The 15,452-nt window shown below is 39.0% G+C and overlaps 1 protein-coding gene across 1 annotated transcript in view; it reads left to right on the forward strand.

Annotated features, from left to right (window-relative positions):
• Window positions 1-881: 881 nt before the first annotated feature.
• The window catches only part of dip2ba (disco-interacting protein 2 homolog Ba), a 48,248-nt gene continuing 33,677 nt past the window's right edge, over window positions 882-15,452 (forward strand). Inside the window, exon 1 of the mRNA XM_055049466.1 lies at window positions 882-1,115. Coding sequence (XP_054905441.1) covers window positions 1,031-1,115 — 85 coding nt within the window. The 5' untranslated portion in view covers window positions 882-1,030. The remainder of the gene's footprint in view (window positions 1,116-15,452) is intronic.

The following is a 15,452-nucleotide window of genomic DNA, read 5'->3' on the forward strand; positions in this document are numbered from 1 at the left end:
ATCCATTTTTAGAGTAAAAATGAAAGATATCAAGAACTTTGTTTCCTACCAGCTGTTGAATTTCTTAGATGTGCTGCTTTTTGAAATGTTTGAACATACAAGACTTAATGTTGTTACACAGGATCTATTTAAGCGATTCCCAGGATGAGTCTAGTGAAACTGAACCTAAACAGTAAATTCAAGATTTTAAAAGGAATTTGCATTTGGTTTGTCCTTTTAATAAAAAAAAAATCACTTGAAAACTGCCTTTTGTATTTACTGAAGTTGAGCAAAATGTTTCAGACTTATCTTCTGAAACACTTAAGTGTGACAAAAAACAAAACAAAAATCTTTATGAGGGAAACACTTTCTTTGACAAAGCCTTTTGATAAGGGATTGAGATAGTGAAACTGCCATACATGTATATCTTTACATGTAAAAAGGTTATGGAAATGGTAAGTACATTTTAGTTATATGGTACCTTTCTCAGACAGCAGTCATAAATCCTTCACAAATGGGGAAAAAACAACAATAAGACACATTTAAGAAGTACATCTTAACAACAGAATTGGCACGGCAGCCCACATACCAGTGTGGCAAGAATCCTTGAGCATGTAATAAGACTATTCTCCAATTAATTTCACATTGATTGGAGTATAGGATCACATTTTTAATATATCTCCTTTATATTTCCTTTGTGAAACGTTTGTGTGTCCCCTCATTTTGGTGTCATGCAGTTCCAGTGAGAGGCGTGCGTGCGCTTGTTTCAGTTCGCCGCTAGGGGGAGCAGCTCTAACAGCATCTCGGATGCGGTGAAGCAACAACAGAGGCAGGCGGAGGTAACGTGACTACACGTTGCCGTTGGTGAGTTACTCCCCCCCTCCCGCCCCCCATTATGGCGGAAGGGCAAGCCGTGCGGATGGGCCGTCTCTCCCTCTCGGATGCTTGTTTTGTGTCTTGAGGGAGGGGTTTTATTTTTGTTTTTCAAAATCTCTTCGCGACGGCCAGATTTCTTCCCACACAGACTGCTCTCGTGGTTTTCGGCGAAGTCATGGCGGACCGCGGCGTGGATCTGTCCGCCCTGCCGAAGGAGGTTCGAGACCAGTTGGCGGAGTTGGACCTGGAGCTGTCTGAAGGTAAAGGAAGGGAGGGTTGGGGGCAGATGGAGGATGCTTTAAGTGATTTCCCGGATAGCACCGTATGTCTCCTGCCTCTCGGTGTCTGCCGGCTTTAATTAAAACCCCACTTCTTCTTCACCTGCTCGACTTTTTCTCTACGGTAAATTGAATGGGAGGCGTTCAGGCTTAGCTGGTTTAGAGCTACTACAGGATGTGGGGCTAGCAGAGCATGACAAGCTGCATTGTGTCGGAGAAGACAGACTTTCTTCCTTTTTTTCCCCTCCTTTCCCACCCTCCCACCTTTCTTCCATAATGTCGTGAACCCCAAACATGACTTTGTTTGTCAAAAGCAGTTCTCTTCCTTTGTGTATAAATGTCAAGGCCACAGCTCATTGTGTGTGGCTGTCTGACCTACTGGGCTAGCTACTGGGAAGGTCTGACCACCAGAGCTGGACTCTCTTGTCACCTTGGCTCCTCACTTTTATTTATTTTTTTGGTTTGTTTTCTGTCTAATTCTTCTTCACCTGTGACCACATGTTCGTTCAGTTGAACGTCACACAAGCCCCCCCTGACAGGGTGTGTTCCTGCACAGGTTTCCGCTTCAGACAAGTTTTATTGCTGTGTAACTGTGACTCACACTGATTACTGTTGACATAAACTGACTGCAGGCCTGCAGTCATCATCTGCTGTGGTGTCACAGGAACAAAGAGACTGTGAGGAGTGCTGGAACACGTATGGAGCTATCTATGTTGGCGTGTGCGGGACCCAGTTCATCTGTGTAAACCTGCCATTAACAGAATTACAGGCTTTATCCTCCTGTGCCGCTCACCTTTTCTCAATCTTGTGGTCGAGTGACGGTGCGGACATTTTGTCAGTGTGCTCTCCAGTTGATTTATCTGTTTATTTTTGATAACCGACTGGATGTTACCTATTTATTTATCCATCCAGGACATGGTTGAAGGGAGCCCTTCCCCCAGAGCAGCTGTGCAGCTTCCCCACAGAACCAATGACACACTGTCACACATCCCTGACAGAATCCCCTTTGCCCTGCTTCTTGTAACCGAGTCTACACGCATCCAAATAAGTCCAGTCCTTCTGTGCAGCGGTCGTGTAAATCCTCCATATTCATGATTCTCTATTGATTCCTAGTGGTGTGATAATTATATCTTTACTAGCAGGGTATGTCTTGTTGACAGTCTCAGGGGATGCTTTCAAAACCTCTAAAATGTTCTCCATTACCGTTATCACTGATAAACTTTGTATAAATAAAAGTTCTGAACTAAATGGATTGGGAACAAGCCATTTGCTGCCCCTCTCTGCTGGTCAGCTGGCTGAAAGGAAAGCTGTGTTTTGCTTCTTCTTTTTTTTTTTCTTATTTGAAGAAATTGAGAAATTTTGCTTCTTGGAAAAATATATTTTTCTTAAAACGGCCTTAAAGTCATGGTGTAGTGTCAACTATTGTCTTGTTAAGGCTGTTCTAAAACTACAGCTGAAAACAACATATTCAATATTTTCTATTTATATCAAAATAATACACATAACATTATTATAAATGTTTTGGTTTTATTGTTGTAGGAATAATAGCTGCTTTTCATTTTAAATAAAAGCAAATAGATTGTGTAATGAATATTTTGTAAATATTGTGTTACTGCGAAACTGATATTCTTACTCAAGGTCGTACCGCGAGTGTCTGGTTCTTAATTACAAGCATTTTAGAAATTCCATGAGGTCTCTCAGTTTTTCAAAGCTCTCTGTCAATAATCATTATAATAAATGACTTACAAAAGGCAATGGGGCTTGTGTAAAAGACAATGACTCTTAAAAATTAAACAGAAAGATAATTGTAGGATCTGGGTAGAACTGACTACTATTTCACAATGTCCAAATTTTGATTGTTTTACATCTTTGAGCCACTGGTTCTGAAATTTTGTAACTTTTTCTTTCTGCTTTTGTGTTAACGTTTCGTAACCATCTGAAATTTCACAGACTTTCTGGCCAACTTCTGATCACTGACTTTGAACATCTCTGCTCAGACAATAAACTTTTATTTACTGACATCAACAGGAAATAGTTTCTAATGACTGCGTAAGTTGAAAATCAAGCCATCTTAACAACAGGCCAAAAATGTCTTTAGTTTTTGAGGTTCTACAAATAGAGTACAATTCTTCACATTGTGGTAAAAGATATCCAATAATAAAATCCAACTGAAAAGATGATTTTAGTTTTTATATTATTTAGCAGACAACAAGTAACATTGTCTAACAATTTATTCTTTTATTTTAAAAAGTAGTCAGTGTAGAACTCACCAGTGATTATGTTTTATTTGGTGGTTAATAAAATCAAGATATCAGATTTGATATTTCAAGATGTGTTTAGCCTCCTACATTATTATTTAGGGCAGTAGCTTGGTTAAAGTTGCTGCACTGCATAAACATTTTTCCTTTCTCTTGCTTCATTTTCACACACTGATTCTAAAAATGGATAACAGTCGTCTTCACACAGTAACAGCTTCCTCACCGATGAGTTTGAGTGTCGTCAATGTGACGGAGTGATCAGATTTGTGGCTTTTGAGCAGGTGATGACTGACCAGAGACAGTCAGGCATAAAATTGTCTGATGATGGTCACCAGACAACAAGAAGAAGAAAAAAAATCCCACTTCTTTTCTTTTCTTTATCAAAATACTTAATTCCTGTCTTAATTGGGTATTATTGAGGTCCCTGAAATTTTAGATAATTAGGAAGTTCCTAATTAACTTCCTCTCTTTTGTCTTCATTCTGTAAATGTCTGTATGTTTTCTGTAGCCTGGCTGTTTTGGTTTCAGTAGTCTTCTCTTTCTTGGCTCAAGAGAGGAAACATCTGTCAGATTTTCCATTTGGCTTTGCTGTAGCTGCGTTTTACTGCCATCTTGTAGTCCTTGTTATGTGCAGAATATTGATATACACAAATGGTCGTTCTGATATGGATTTTTGTTCTAGGGAGTGAAAGCTGATGCAGAGTTTTTGATCTGATCTTTTTTGGTTTCACATTCATCTAGCTGCATAATATGTAAAATCTCAATGCTTTCATTTAAGTGGATGGAGCTCGTGGTGTAGCATCCGTTCTTGCAGCAAGCAGTGAACACACTCAGAAGTGCAATGGTTATGGCAAAGGTGTTAAGCTTAATGCTTTAAGGCTGTAGCCCACAAACCCAATAAGAATGTTACACAATCTCTTCTTTATAAACGGCTCATGTCAAGTAAAGACTCAGCGATCAAGCTTTTCCTGGACGATGCTGAGATCTGGTTTCCTTTCAGGTCTGAAATACAGATTCCAATTTTGACACAATAGAGTTTATTTTTCTAAGGTTTAAGAGAGACAAAAGGAAAATAAATGCATGTTACTTGATGGAGGTAGTAGTTTTGAATCCATCAGAAAATGAAGGAATTGTAAGGTTATCTCCATGTCCAGAAGCTATATTAGCTTTTTTTTTTTTTTACCAAACTCTGAAGGACATGCTGTTGGTTGATGCAGAGAAAAATATTAGTTTTGAAGCATTTTTTTTTTTTTTAGCAATTGACATGTTGATCACTGATCAAATCAAATGATCAGATTCCAATCTGTGGTCGATTCATTCTCGACTCTCTCTCCAGGGTCAGAGACAACGGTGGTAGTTTTGTGTGTTATCTTTCTATTCCACATGTGTCACTGCTGAGAGCGATGCTGGTTTATGTGCTGCAGAGCCAGCTGACCTTTGAGGTCGAAGTGCTTTCCATGTTCAGTACGGACACAGTGATTGCAGACCTGATTCTGATTTTAGATGTTTAGAAAATGAATCATCCACAATACGAGTAGATGATTAAAGTATATTAAAGATTAAAGTATATTGTAGATGTAGGTAGTGACTACCGTTAATGAGAGTGTTATTTTAATTATTAAGTTCTCTAATGTTAATAATGTGAACATGTCCATTTTATAAGGGCAAAAATGTACATTGTAATTTTTTTGTTATGAATATTTTTTTTCTGCCTGGGACGCTGCAGTAAACGTTAACAAGATGATGCAGTGAACCATGAAAGCACCAGGCCAGGGATGTGTGCTTTGGGCAAGATAAACAACCAGTACCCTTGGACCAATAATAACTTTTTAATACATAGAGCGTAAGCACAGTAGAGTGAGGCGATGTGGTCTGTACATCTCTGGGCAAGTCTTAACTGGGGTCTAGATCTACGACAGAAGAACCCGGTTACTGGACTTATAAACCCTTAAAGCAGTCAATATTTAAGCTTTTCTTGATCTGGAGGAATAGTTCTTACCTGGTTCTAGGAAAGAGGAGAGTTTATTTATTTCTTGATTTTCTTATTTTTTTTTTCATGTCGGGGGGGAATGTCTGTAATATTCAGAATTTTTGTCCAGGAAAAGAGAAGTGACGCACATTACAGAACCTCTTTAAACTAATGTTTCCCAGCAGGATTCACCAAACCGACCTGGCAACATTGAAATGACGACTCTGTCTATGAAGTTGTTTTGAAACTGAAATTTGAATAATCGCAGCTGCACCACTCTCTACCACACACTGACCCTCATTTGCTGTATTGTGAACGGAACCAAAACAAAGAGTTGAATATGAGAGTGAACCCGTGTCACCTGACTGGTAATTAAAAGTAGAACTAACTCAGGGGTTTCAAAAATGTTGCTGGTGGATCTTCTTGAACCCAGCTCCATGCTGTGAGAGGAGTAATGTTATGGTTCAGAGGAAATGAATCTCCAGTTTGTTTGCTCTTGAAGTTTCCGGCTTTAAAGGCAAAAGTACTGTCCATTCATCAAGCTGCTTCTTATTCTTTAAAATTTGTTGACATTTTCACATGTCAAACTTGTGACGCTTGTGGGGAAGTTTCCTGCTGAAATGTTTAACCTTGATGTTTGTCCAGTTAAGCATAGCTTTGTGGCTGTCACATGAGATATTTTCAAGTCTCTTCTTTGTGAACTTCTGGTTCTCGTCACACGTTTGAAATTCAAGAGTTTGTTACTGTTGTGTTATGTTAGTTTAGGTTTACTGTATTTGTTTCAGTTTATTCTTTTGGGGCCTGTCTACTCAGTCGTTTTCTATACCTGCTCTCGTTCGAAGTAGTGTGCTTATAAAATGAATAATTGTCTCGACAAGCTATGGTTGCTTCATATTTTAGTCTTCGCAGTAATGTAGCTTCAAGTATGTCTTCATCCTGTGGTGTTTTATGGCTGGAAGCATGCTTCATGTCACTACCTGATGGGATTGTTTGTTCTTTTATTTATTTTTTTTAGTCCATTGCAAGCCTCCATCTGATCCAAGTGGAAATGCCTGTTCCTGCGTTGCTGGGATAAGAACACAGGCCTGCCAAAATGGCCTCCTAAAAAACAGCTCAGCTTTGCTAGCCCCCTGTTGACTGTGGGGGACACAATGAGAATCATTCAGCTGGGCTCTGTTGCTCTGGCCAGAAGCTCTGCTGCCACTTAGGCAATTTTTTTGTTGGACCCAGCCTTTTGTGTGCATGAAGGAATGAGCGGCCCCAGCACGAAGGGCATGGAGGGCAGAGCCTCTGATTATGACTGGAGAAGATGAGTTCTTCTGCTGCACATAAAGTGACCCTCATGCCAGGTTGATATCCACTATCGTCTGGAAAGTTTGTTGCGAGGAATTGAATGTTCCTGACCCAAGCAAAATTTTACACGCACAAGTTTTCTGATTATCTTTTGTCTGTCGGTTATCAGGATGCTGCAGAGTTTTAAAAAGCCAAGCGTGGTGAGAGTGGCGTCAGCTCGTTTTAAACTTTTCCCATAAGTCAATGCACCATATAGTTATGGTGCTTAGTTATTGAAGAAGAAGCTAAGCTATTGGTATTTCATGAGGTTTAGTCTAAACACTGCCTCTGGACAGTGAGCTTTTGCAGGTAAGATGATGGACAATATTTCAATGTGAGTGGGAAAACCTGTTTATACTGAAGTAAAAAGAATCAAAAAACTTCCAAATTGGAAGAAAAGTAATTGAAGAAAATCATACTGATTTGATGTCTTAAGAAAGAGTTCACTTTTTATAAGTTTCTCAGGGGTTTGAAAGTTGAAAGATTAGCTTTAGGAAAGCAACATTTTAAATAAAGAAGTGGGTATTTTGTTGCCAACGGTGATGATCGAGACACACTGAGAAGCTAATGGATGACAAGTTCCATCTTGATCCTACCTGATTAGTGTCCGATCAGTTGGGAGCTGGTAAATCTGATCTGTGTCTTCACACTGACTGCGTGTCACCTACTACAACACTGTTGAGTGGAAGTAGAAGAAAACCCAGTCTGCTATTTTAGTATGTCTGGGCTGTGTGAAATAAAGTCAGAGGAAGCATACAAAGCTATTTTAAAGTGAACTGAAAGCCCCTAAGACATATCAAGACATTATCTGCATTTACGCAATGGAAGAAAGCGGGACTTTCAGTAGATAACAGTAAGGCTCAAAGTATAGTTGCAAAATGGTTTCAAAAAACCTCTTAAACCTCTTGGTTGTGGAACAGAGTGGATTTAGAAATGTCGGTGATCTATAAAAAAATCTTGGGGTTAAAGTACGAGTCTGTCTTCTCTAGATGACGCACATAAACGGCTTGATTGTCATCTTTTTGCATCTTTTTTGCTTCAACGTCACACCTACTGCGAGGTGTGACGTTGCTTCTGCTCCTAATTTGAATAGTTAATGACCGTCCACGGCAAGGACTCTTGAAAAATATGTTGAATCCTGTTCAATTATCCTCTAAAGTTGTTGCTCTTAAAAAGAAACCAGAGTCTGCTAAAATTGGTACCAGCAGCTCAAAGCTTTATAATGACCAGAGCTCAAAAATCAGCAACAGTACTCTGATCAGTGAATCTTCTTTATCAAGTTCACACTAATTGGGGAATGCTTTAAAACCACAAAAATACATTACGACTTTGTTTCCCCACTGACAAAAGCGCAAATTAAATTTTTCCAGTTTTAGGTCACTTAAGACCTATTTGCTAAACAGAAGAATATTTTTTTTAAAACATTTTGTACTTTCTTTAAATTCAGAAATGTGCAAATCCTTAGACAATGATTTTTTTTCTCTGTGCTCTACCTTTAGACAGTTGTGAAAGACTCAATTATGATTTTAGGCTTTTGTGACTTCTAATAGGTCAAATAACATTAAGATAAATTAAGACACACCTAAGGCAACTCCTCAAACACACCGCTCACGTGTGACAACACGGGAGAAAAAAAAAACAATCTCCCAAGATATCAGGAAGAGAACAGAACGGTCTGGTTGATCCATGGGAACAGTTCTTAAATGTCTGAAAGGGCTTCGTTCGTCTGCTCACACAACTGTATGTGCAAATACAAAAACTCTTAAAATGTAGAAAATGGGCTTTATGTCTCAGTGATAAATGTGTTTTGTTTCAAAATCTGTGAACAAAAAACAAAAGGCCTTACGCAGACACTTGCTGAAGCAGGTGAAACGTTTTTATCCACAATGAAAGAAGTCAATACTCTAAAAAGACACATTACACTGTTCAAATTCAGTCCAGTGTGAAGACCCAAGCTATTTACGGCAAGAGGTGCGAACAGAAGCCACAAATGTTTCTCACCTAAGCATCACTTTAATACATTTTTATTAAAATAGAAATAAAAGTTACCCCAAAAAAAACTCTTGTAAGATGCTAATAATTACGAAGTACTTCATCGTACTGGTTAATTTATCTTCTTCTTTGAATAGAATAGAAAATAAATTACCTATATTTTTTCTGAGTGGGGAAGTTCAACCAGCAGTGAAGTGAAAGGCAAGCTGAAGCATGTAGCGTCACACAGAGGAAAAAATAAATAAAACCAGAAAGTAAGAAAAGGAGCTCTACCGAGAAGGCCAACATACAACAAGAGCAGAGTGAAAAAAGATGTAATCATACGGATAAAATATAGAATTTTGTCACTTTGAATGATGATCCTAAAGATCCTAAAAGAGAAAATTTAGTCTGATTTATTGCGACTTTGTGTTCAGATCTCGTTTGAAGAGCCGCTGCTTGTTTTCATCTGTTTTCATTGTGGAGGACGGCTGTCCTCATGACTGCCACTTGATTTATTTCGAGGCCCTCGCTCGGATGCAGCAGAAGTAGGGTGCGTGCCATTGTGAATTAGGGAAAGGCTCAGTAGAGCATGTCGGCACCAATGTAGGCCCAGTTCACAACAGCCATCTATTTTCTTGACCTTACCTGCCAGTGGCAGCGAATTGGACAAAACCTGACGACAGCCGGTTTTTATTAGACAAAGACCCTCATTTGAGACAGATTGGAGCCACAAGATCTCGCTACTTCCTAAAACTTAAGTGTGTGTGACGCAGTTATAGATTTACATGCTGATGTTTTGGACCGTCGCAACAAAAGAGGAACTTGAGTCATGCAAACACTGAGACATCCTCACAGCTTTTGGTTTATAGTCTGATACAGCAAGATTTTCTGCTCTCAAGGCAGACTTGAGAGCAGAAAATCTCTTTTGGTGTAACTATTCTATTACACCAAACATATTTATATACATTAAATAATAATTGTACACCAGACAAGACACATGTACACTTAACAAATGCAGAAAATTAGACGATGTTTGCGACGAGACGCTTTTATAGTGAAAACATAGAGCATAATGTACCAAACAGATCGGGGGAAATTAGGCATTTCAGTTCACCGACTGATTATCTGATATAATCAAACTATTTTTGATCAAACTGAAGTCAGTCACAGTTATAAGGAAAAAAAGGAAAAAAGAAAAAAAAAAACGTCTCAACATGAGCATTTTGTAACCATATATTTATGAAGAGGTATGCAGAGCAATAAAAAAAAGGTTTATTGACGTGTGCTGCTTGGAACTTGGAGCAGTTCTCCATTATTCCACTCTGCAGGTGAGTGTTGTATTGTTTCTTATTGGTCTCTGTTTTCACCTGCTTTCTTCTCTGCTTTTTTATCCCGGTTGGCAAACAACTTGTAGGTGCATTACCGCCCCCTTCCAGATTGGAGTACGGAACAGACTTTTAACTATTATCATCTCCCCACAATACCCGTTCTTCTTCGAAAACTAAAAATACTTCTAAAAACGACATTTGTCGTTTGTGCCTCTGTTGGGTTGCCTCTGAACTACTATGTGGGCATGAATAAAGCAAATAAATAAATAAATGGGTTTCCTTGAAGCTTGGTAGGCAGAGCCTTTGGGGCTGGCAGATGGCTGGGTACCCTTGGCAGGAGCCTTTTGTTATGTATATTTGTGCATTTACAGTATGTTTGCACATGCAAGTGTGTGTCCATCTGACATGATGCTGGTTCTGTGAATAGTAAATGATAGCTGCAGTCCCTTTTCGATCTCCAGACCATTTGTAGGGTGAATTATTCACATGCGCTCATTAAATACGAGGACACACTCACAAAGGGCGGATCGTGTGTGGCTTTTTGATGTTCCCCAAGTCGAGGCATGCAGGAAAACTCTACCCTCCGTCTTCTTAATATTTACCAGACAATATATTGACGCTCCCTTATTATTAGCTCTTTGATACTTTCTGTTGTGTGACGTAATTTTTACAGACGCTGAACTTGTTGAGCCGGCTCACAGGGGAGATCTAACAGGGCTGGTTATTATGAAAAAATACAATCAAAAAAGTTTCAGCAATGAATAATTTTGTCTTATTTTGTGAATAATTTTGTCTTAATATTGTAGAAGTTAAACAAGGCATGATTTTTTTTTACACTGTTTGAAGTTCTACATGTTATTGCTGCTACAGACAACTCAGATTATGTTGTAAATTATTCTGATGATTAATAGATGTATCAGATAAGAACATTTATCAGATAGCATTGAATTTTATATTTAAGCTTTATGCAATTTTGGAACCACCTTAAATAATTATTCCTTTAAGTAGAAAAATAAAGATTTTACTACCTAAAATGCAATAAGGCATTTCTTTAGTGTATGCTTGGATCATTTGCAGCAAATGATCGAACATGTAATATATATATATATATATATATATATATATATGTATATATATATATATATATATATATATATATATATATATATATATATATATATATATATATATATATATAGATATATATCTATATATATACAGTTTTCACTTAATTCTCTTAATGTCATTCTTTTGGCCTTTTTTGAGTCTGTGTACTCCTGTCTATGATAACTTATAACTCAATTAGTTGAGGATTATTCCAATAATCAGTTCTTCAATTAGTCTGATGAATTGTTCCAGCCCTACTAAATATAAGGGTTGGGCCTTTTTTTAATACTGTTTTATAACAGTATAAAACACACTGTTACTTTTAGGTGGAAAGTAACAGCTTGTTTTACTTTTCACCTAAATAGACTTTGCATCTGATTTGTGCTATTTTCCTAATAGAACAACAATCGATCATTAGATTATAGGCTCAGCACATAAATATTTTATTTTTATAGAACAAAGTGATCTTCATGAATAAGTAAACAATCAAAAAACAACGTATTACTGTTGTTATGTCACACAACCAGAGATCAGCCTGAGAGTAGGTTGACCTAATCAGGTCTTGAGCAGAGAGTCACAGTCATAGTGAGTTGTTACTCAGCTTCTGGATTAATGTTTTTGTATGCTGAGAAAGTCTGACATGGTTCTTGGAAGTCATGAAAAACTGAAGTGCTCTGATGAGGTTCTTGAGCTCCAAAGCATCCACTCTCACTAAGTGTTCTCAAAGCCTGAGCAGCTTTGACTGGAGGCTCACGTTACATTAACACTGATGGGATATCTGGCTGACTTCTGTGTCACAAGTCAAAGTTTCCAAGGAAGGACATGTTTACGGTTCAGGCATGTCTCGTTCCCTGCGTCGTCGTCGGCCCATGATTCACTGCTTTTAGGCGTGTCCTTGTCTCTGGGGCATCACCGTGGAGCACGGAGTGAAAGAACCTGTTTTAGGCGCCGCGTTTTGGAGGTAGATGTAAATGGTGACTCATGGGAGGGAAGAACGAGCGTGTATATTTCAGGCATCCGACCCAAACTCTGGGCTTGCACAACATTCACCAGCTTTCGCCATATTTCGTCAGCGTCTGATCCATATCTCTTTGGCCTGGACGTAAACAAAGAAAGCATGGTTTTCAATTCACGTCACCGTAGTGCATTAAGCACCAGTTCTCAATCTATTAGTGTCTATAGCTGCTGTCCAGCAGGGACCATGTGACTGCTAAAGCTCAAGAATGCCCTTGTGAATATAAATAGACCTTCGCGGCGAGACGGATTTGCTTTCATGCCCGCGGAGGAGAAATGAAGCTTTTTATTTGACACAAAAGCTTCAACCTGATTGTGCTGAAAATCGTTCTTTCTACAGTCTGAAGGAGCCCAGTGTGATCGTGTGTCGTTCTTGCTGAAAGCATTTCATGGTTAGTAGAAGGCAATCGCTGGTAAATGCCCTTTTCACTGACCGGTTGGATGGCTGGTTGCTGCTGTGTAAATGTATGTACATACTAGAACTGCACCAATCAGAATTTTGTGGCCATTATTTGTTTGTTTTCTCAGGCTTTGAGCAGCTGAAGCCTTCGGCAGTCTGATATCCTTGTTGTGTGAAATTAAAGGCATTTTTGAAGAAAGTGGGTTGCGTTTAATCACCTGCAGTTACTCAGTGGTCCCTCCAACCCCACTTAGAGTTATGAATCAGTAAAAGACATGCATGCAATAAATGAAGACATATACAGTGGAGTCCTGCTTATGTTCTATGGAATGCAACAATAAATTCTTGATGGAAAATCTGTCTACTCATGGATTTTTAATATTTCTTAGCAGAGCATAAAACACTTGCTTCTTGGTGGTTTGGATGAGTCACATAACAAAGTATTTTTGGAGATTAGACTTTGTGAGGGCAGTGTGTTTTGGTTCGTGTTTGGAGACGGACTGTATTGCGTCGTTGTGCAGGAGGAGGGGCTCTCCCCGGGCAGCATTCATGCAAGGACCACCACTGGTTAAAATACCTCGTCTTGACAGAAGCTGCTCTTCTGTGGCCAGCAGTCAGACTGTCATACTCCTAAGAAACTTGTCATAAGCATGGTAATTTTCTAGTGTCAGCATGACCAAGCAATCACAGTTTGGTCATGCAATTATTTTCCTTTTCTACAAGTTTTAAGTTTTATATTTTCATGTTAGCAAATTAGGGCAAATTCAAAGTATCGTTTTCTCACAGTTGAAATATTTACCAGAGATGGTCGGTTGAAGGTTTAAAAGCTTGTCTATAAAAAAGATAAACCAGGGATATTTATCTAGTTATTATCTGTATGTTTTATTAGTTTTAACGTAATGTAGACATTAAAACTCTGCTCATAAAACCCATGGATAAATGTGAGGGTCATAAATCCCCTCACTGACTCTGTCTCCCACATGGCCTCCTCAGCCGATCATCCGCAGATGAACGTTCAGGCCTTTTAAGTGGGTGTGAGGAACATGAGGCATTTTCTCAGCAGAGGCCCAGTTTCTAGATATGAAAAGTGAGGCCCGGGTCACAGAAAGAACTGATAGGGAAACGCAGATCATGGGTCAAGAAGTGCTGTTCATGTACCAGCAAACTTTCAAAAAGGTCAGCTACTTTCTTTGTCATCTGCTCATCTGCCTGATTTGAATTCTTTTTTCTTTTGCTTAGCTTTTTAAATAGTTCCTTCCTAAATCTGTGTCGAGCCCTGAGACTTATCAAGCATTCCCAGCGCTTAGAAATTCTCAGGAAACCCCTCAATGAGCTGATGTATATCTTGGCCATTCAGACCACATTGTGCTGGAGCTTGGCTTGTGGTCGTAGTCCCCAGAGAAACAGGTAAAAACAAAGAACAAAGTCAAATATGAGAGAGACGGAATGGGTGGGGCTTCAGTTTAATTCCTACAGTTTGTATGCAAATCTGTTAGTTGTTTTTAGTAAATGCAGTAAGTCAGCAATTGAATTCCTTTGGCAGCGTTTGATGCAGTTCTTCTTAAAGTAGGTCTTACTCATTTCCTGGAGATGAGCTAAAATCGGTTGTTTATCTGTGTACCCGTAGACCGTGTTGTTACAACCCTGACATGCATTTCATGATGGGTTGTGTTAGCAACTTGCCTCAACGAGTAGCGCCATAATATCAGTGCACATTATTTTTCACACCCTTACATCAGTAGCAGGGCCAAACTCCGAAGGAGGGTTGTGTCGTGCCTGAAACACACCCACAGGCACTGACGAGACTCTGGCAGTTATGCAGTTATTAAAATGACTTGGCTCTGCCGCCGTGGCGAAACAGTCGTTTGAATTTAAAAGCACAAGAAGATCAATTGAATCCTTATCTTGGCTCGGTGTGGGAAAAAAAAAAAAGAACAAGATAATGCGTGATATCATTTTCTGTGGAAGAATATGTTTGGTCTCGGTTTCAACACCTCAGCCCTTACCAGACCACCCAGTCACAGACCGGCTGCTCCCATGCACGGACAGTCGTTGGGATATGATGCTCAAAGCTGCATTACAAGTTTCATAGTTCGTGTTTAGTCAGAGTACTTTCATTTACGTACAGTCAGGCCTGTAGCTGTGGTTAAAATCATCAGATATAAGACAATGACTCGCCTATACAGATGACCATGTCCATGCCTGTCCGCTGACCTAAAGTTTCTTTGAGTATCTTTACCTCATAACACACTGATGGATTCTAGTGACTGTGGGCTTCCTAAAATATTTCATTACACTTCCCATGTGCTTTTATTGTGTGTCCTCTGAGTGACCTTTGAGAGTAGGAACATCTGTAGTCAAAATGTTGACAGTCCTCCAATAAAATCTCGGCTGTGATAGGTTGGGGCAAGCCTTTTTTTTAATTACTTGTGCTGCATGCAAAAAAAAAAAAACAAAACTTATTTTTAGATGATGTGATTTTAAATGATTTGTAGATTTGAATACAAGCTTATGTAGACACCTTCACTCCATGTTGTTTTTCTGATTTCTCTATTTAGTCCTTTGTTTTTCAGCACATTTCTTTGATATTACGCCTTTACAGCCATAAATTGCTTGCAGCTTATGGTTCCCACACGGATGACAGGCTGTTTAATGAGTGTTAGTGGTGGTGGATAGGTTGAGGTCAGCAATGAGCTAACCATGAGCTGTCTGCAGAGGGTACATGTAGGCTTTATGGTTTGCAGTGTCAGCTTTAGACTCGGTACTTAAGTGTTTTTCATAGTCAAGGCCTGTTATGACTTATTCAATTGATTTAGGGAGTCAGCTGCCAGGGTAACATGATTCCTTTTACATTAGTGCCTACTTTCAACTCAAAAGCAATTAGGCACAATAAAGGAGCACCATTTATCCGTAGCATGTCAAAGCTAATCCAGAAAT

This window comes from Poeciliopsis prolifica, unplaced genomic scaffold (genome assembly GCF_027474105.1).
Source record: "Poeciliopsis prolifica strain line A6 unplaced genomic scaffold, Auburn_PproV2 SCAFFOLD029, whole genome shotgun sequence".
Classification (NCBI taxonomy): domain Eukaryota; kingdom Metazoa; phylum Chordata; class Actinopteri; order Cyprinodontiformes; family Poeciliidae; genus Poeciliopsis; species Poeciliopsis prolifica.